We start from the raw sequence: 5,085 nt of genomic DNA, 5'->3' as shown, positions 1-5,085 counted from the left end.
TGTATATATAGGTTTCAGTTTACTTGAGGACTCAGTTTTTGATGCAATCCCCAATAGACTGGCAAAACAAAAGAAAAACAAATAAAAAGGTTTCTGCATGTATTTAGCAAAGCAGCTTTTGAAACTGTCAGATAACAGCTGGCCTGTTCTAATTGGGCCTGACAACTAGAATTAGCCCTATATATTTTAAAACCACACTAACTTTTGAAGAGGTTTGTGTGATTGTCAAGAGTGAAAATGGTTACATGGCAGTTTCAAACATCATAGAAAATTGGTAAGCCAACACTTGCATAAGTTTCATTAATTCAGTAAGGATTACAGTCTGGCAGTTTCCGTCGGCATCCATTCGCTGTAGGGCTAAAGAAGGGCTGGGCATCCACATGCGCCCAGTCCTTCTTCCTCTGCCAGGGCACCATCTTGGCGTGTACCCATTTACATGGGGCACACCACAGTGATGTCCTTTGTGCACGGTGCACAAATGATGCTGCGCACAGAGGGTGTCATAAAGCCACACCATGGCCCTTATGGCGCCTCTTCTGGGGCACAAATAGGAGCCGCATTTCACGGCTTCTATTTGCCCTGGGTTGGGGACATGGCATGTGGCTGCCATGTCCCCAACCCAACACTTCCAGGGGAGGCACATAGCTGCCCATGAACGCGCTGTCTGTCGAGCCCCTAAGTCTGCTCTAAACTGGATGAGGGCAAATGTGGTGTTGTTTGAGCACTGGAGACCAGGGTTCAAATAATTGCTCAGCTATCAAAACCCATTCGGGATACTGGGCAAGTCACCATCTCTCAGCCTCAGAGCTAGGCAAAAACAAACTTTCTCTGAATAAATCTTGCCAAGAAAATGCAAAGATAGATTCATCTTTGGTTATGACTTGAAATAAGGCACACAACAAACTCTAACTGGAACTGGCAGACGCACAAAATAAAATACTGGACAAACCAGTTGTTTACATTCTACTTCATTATGTAGATCTAAAAAAAAGGGTTAATATGCAACCACATACCAGATCCAACATACTCAGACTGACTCTCATATGTAACAAAGTAAAAGACCCACTACTTTTGAGATTACCAAAAATCCAAATATATGGATGATGGCACATGTTATGCTGACAAACTGCCTAAATGGTGAAAGCTGAAATGGGTTTGCCATTGGTAATAGATGTTATTTCATTATTTCTTTTTAAATACATTTTATTAATGCCACATACATTTTTCTTTTTAGTAAGAACTGAAATCTGTAACTGAGCTGGTAGCTCAAATAAGGTTATTCCTGAGTGTGCTATGGAGGTATACCCACCAAGGAAGGAGTTGGCAAAGGATACCTGTACCTTTCCCCATATTTTTTTAACAAAATGGTCAACTGTGTTCCCCTAAGTCAAGATGGAGGAAAAATGGCTTATCTTTAGCCTTTTCTCAAAATAGGAAGTGATGATCTGGTTACTTCTAAGTAGGAAAAAACTTGGGATGGAAAAACTGGGTTATGTGGCTAATTGTACCTTACTGGAAGGCAATATTGGTGAAAAATGTTTTCAATACAATCCATACTTCTCTGCTTGCATTAGCATTAATCTTCCAATAGTTATAGCATCAGCTGTGAAAATGAGTTGGCTGGTGAGATTTGCAATATGAATGGATAAGCCTTGCTATGGGGGTGTATGAGTTATGTTTGCTCTTCAAAATAAACATAATGATAAAATGTACATTTCATTACTGTGAAGGAGAAACATTTTTTCCCAAGAAAAAAATGTGGTGCTGCTATAAGAAAAAACATATTTCACTTCTTTATTTTCCTGTCTAAAAACTAAACATAGGTGAATTGTTTCTATATGTTCATGTTAAAAACCTACCAATACTCCATAGAAGCTAGAATATGTCTCTTGGTCTTAGAGATGTCATGGATGTGGGCCGTATGGTCCATGAAATTTTTTGCAACAATCACAATTGTTGAAGGACCAAGAAAGGTCCATTTCCCCAAATGGAGATGCAAACTGAAAGGCTAATGTTACTAGTCCTCAACAAAATGCCAACAGATTTCTTGAAAACATGTCTTGGGAATGTTTGTAGGAAATTAAAGCCATGCGTTATGCATATTAGTACTGTGATTTCTATCTTACGATACCAGTGCTTCATCTGGACTCATGGTTTCTTTACCATTCTCATGCTAAGGAAGGAAACAAGGAATCTGTGGAGAATCTGGAACAGAAAGGATCCTGTTTGTTCTCTTCAAAATAAAAAGCTTTAGATTTCTGCTTAATGTGTTGTGATACTATTACATAAAGCTCCTGAAATGTTTTGCCACACCTACTTCTACAGTTGATATATACTGTACAGTTTCAAAGAGTCATGCATTTTTAAAATAATACCTCATATGAGACTTAACATCCAGCAGCTCTAAGGAAGTCACCCTCGGCTCACCAGCAAGATTCTGCAAAATCTTCAGACGGGGGCCACAGTGCTTATAAAATTCAGTACAGATATTCAGCAAGGACTCACGAGGTCGCCTAAATTCCTCCCTAGCAATGCGTTCATCCAGCTCTTCTCGCTGGAGGCCTTGGCCTTCCTCCAGCAAATGAAGGTTTTCCCTGAAGAATACAAAGGGGGAACAAAAAAGAAGGTGAACATGGAGGCAGGAAAAAAATGCTGCTGAATGAAAAGATTACAATGAACCCCTCCTTTTGAACAGGTTTGGCATGCTAAGGCAAGAAGATAATGGCTTGCCAAGAGTAATTTCTCCCATTATAAAAAAGGAAGAACAAGCAGCTCGAGGGCTGAAAAGAGAGGCCGTTACCTGGAAAACCCACCCCAAAACACCCAACCATTCTGGTATCTCTTGCACAAAAATGTGCAAAGGGGAATCCAGAAAGATCTACATTGCAAGAGTTCAACACAGATGCTAAGGATACTGGTATCATTCTTGAAATACCTGATGAAGTGCAGCTTGGCTCCTTGCTCTGGGTACCTAGAAACATGAGGAGAACTCAGTGACAGTTTCATAAGGGAAAACAAACAAACCAGGACCCAAAGGACATGTTGAACCAGATCTGACAACTCCTACTACAATGAAGTATAGGTAAGGGAGCAACAGCATGTCTTCTTGTCCCCAGCCTGTCTGTAAATGCTTGGCTTGTTTCTCAGACTATGGGAGATGCAAGAATAACATTTGGATAAAGTGTTCAGCGTGCATGAAATCCATAGCCTAGAAGCCTAAACAAGAGATGGGGATCAAGAAGCTCCTAGACCCTTGGCAGCACCCAAGGTCATTTTTGCCATATAATCCCATCCCCAGTACATCTCAGAAAACTGTATGTCAGAATTTCAGCAGCAAATCGTGCTATTAAATTTCATTGCCAACCAGGGGAAAAGGACAATTTAAATTTATTTTGCTTCAAATACTTTGTAATAGCTTGTTTGATTTAAATGCATTGCCAATATTCCATCACAAACAGGGAAAACCTACATAAAGTGAGCAAATGTAGCTTTAATTTCAGCAGTGAACCCTACAGTCCAGCCAAAGGAAATGAAATGCTTGTTATAAATGGTTCTCCCTTCCCCACATCAGTTGGTATTAAAAGTGCCAATGACACATGGTAAAACCTATGTCAGTCTTGTGGCAGTGAAACAACTGATCCCCAGCTTCTCTAAAATAGCCTGGTCTTGGCCTAGACTGTGCATATGATTCCCATATATATCTGAGTTAGGGATCTTGCTTTTCTGGCCTATGTATTTTGAAGTTTATGTCTATAGCTGTATCCAATAACATATTTTAACACATCTTGCACTAAAGGGTTTTCTGGTTGGTATAGCAAGGAAGTGTCAACTTGTTTGCCCCAAAAAACACGTAGGGAGACAATTTTGTGTTTGTTAACAGCACAAAAATGTCCTGGGAAAAAAAAACAGCAACACACTAACAGTGTTATTAGCGACACATATTTCAAAATCAAATTGAAACCCTGACACTGATAAGATACATCTGATCTTGGGTGACCCAGACAGGTTGAAATCCCAGATTTTGCTCCTGTTCTTTATTGAGGAGATGGTATAAAAAGTCGCTGCCTGTACTGGGAGCTGACAGAAAATATTTGGATAAATAAAATGTATATGGATCTCTAGAATAAAATCAGAAAGAACAGAAATAAAATTTGAAATTTTCTGGCTTTTTATCCTCACAATCAGGTTCAGTTTCAGTCTGGAGTAGTGTAGGAGGAAAAGGTGGGGTGGGGGAGTCCAAGAGAAGAAGCAGTAGCTGGCATCCACAGTTTTTGTGTTTTTCAGGCTATGAGGCCGTGTTCTAGAAGGGTTTATTCCTGATGTTTTGCCAGCAGCTGTGGCTGGCATCTTCTGAAGATGCCACCCACAGCTGCTGGTGAAACGGCAGGGATAAACTCTTCTAGAAGATGGCCTCATAGCCCCCAAAACTCACCAAAACTGTAAAAGAGGCAGAGTTTGCCCTGTGTTTAGTGCGAATCAGTGCTGCAAGAGCTCCTTAGACAAAGAGGCAAGATAGTATACCCGGCTCCAATGGAGGCAGGAGCAGGTGTGTCTGCCCTGGCTCTGTCTGACAAGCACTCTTCATGAGAAAAGCACTTGCAGCTCCAACTCTTATCCCCATTTCTAAGCTGGAGGCACAGGGACATCAACTTGCTCCATCTTTCGTCTCAGATAAAGTGCCTCATTCCAGCCTGTAGTTTCAGGTTCTGACTTTACTCCTGAATGCCACTTCCATCAATGACAAGGAAAGATGCAGAGTTATCAGACCCTGAGTGATTTTATGGGACGCACGTAACCTCTGTGTTTGCACAGACTGTGAGATACTAAAAACAAAATAAAGGGTTTACATCTTTATTATGCTCTGTTGTCAGCTTCCTGTGAGGACTGGACTGGCTGTTGCTGGAAACAACACATTAGTCCTAGTAGACTATGGCCCCATACAGACTGCCAAAATAAAGCTGCTTCGGGTCACTTTGGAGGTATGCTGTTTAAATGATGAATGCGTCCTAAGAGTCCGAAAGCTGCACCAAAGCTGCGCTCCAGTCTTTAGGACTAGATTGTGGCTTTGGTGCGGCTTCTGGACTC

General features: G+C 41.1%; 1 protein-coding gene across 1 annotated transcript; it reads right to left on the bottom strand.

Moving 5' to 3' along the window:
• Nucleotides 1-2,312: 2,312 nt before the first annotated feature.
• LOC121917898 (protein unc-80 homolog) lies at nt 2,313-2,971 on the bottom strand (the record flags this gene model as incomplete). Its single annotated transcript, XM_042444014.1, has 2 exons — nt 2,313-2,594; nt 2,936-2,971. Coding segments are annotated over 2 exons (277 nt in total), but the record flags the coding sequence as incomplete, so codon positions are not given.
• Between the last annotated feature and the right edge of the window lie 2,114 nt (nt 2,972-5,085).

Source organism: Sceloporus undulatus, unplaced genomic scaffold, assembly GCF_019175285.1.
Source record: "Sceloporus undulatus isolate JIND9_A2432 ecotype Alabama unplaced genomic scaffold, SceUnd_v1.1 scaffold_1500, whole genome shotgun sequence".
NCBI lineage: Eukaryota > Metazoa > Chordata > Lepidosauria > Squamata > Phrynosomatidae > Sceloporus > Sceloporus undulatus.
This window is presented reverse-complemented; position numbering and strand designations above follow the sequence as displayed.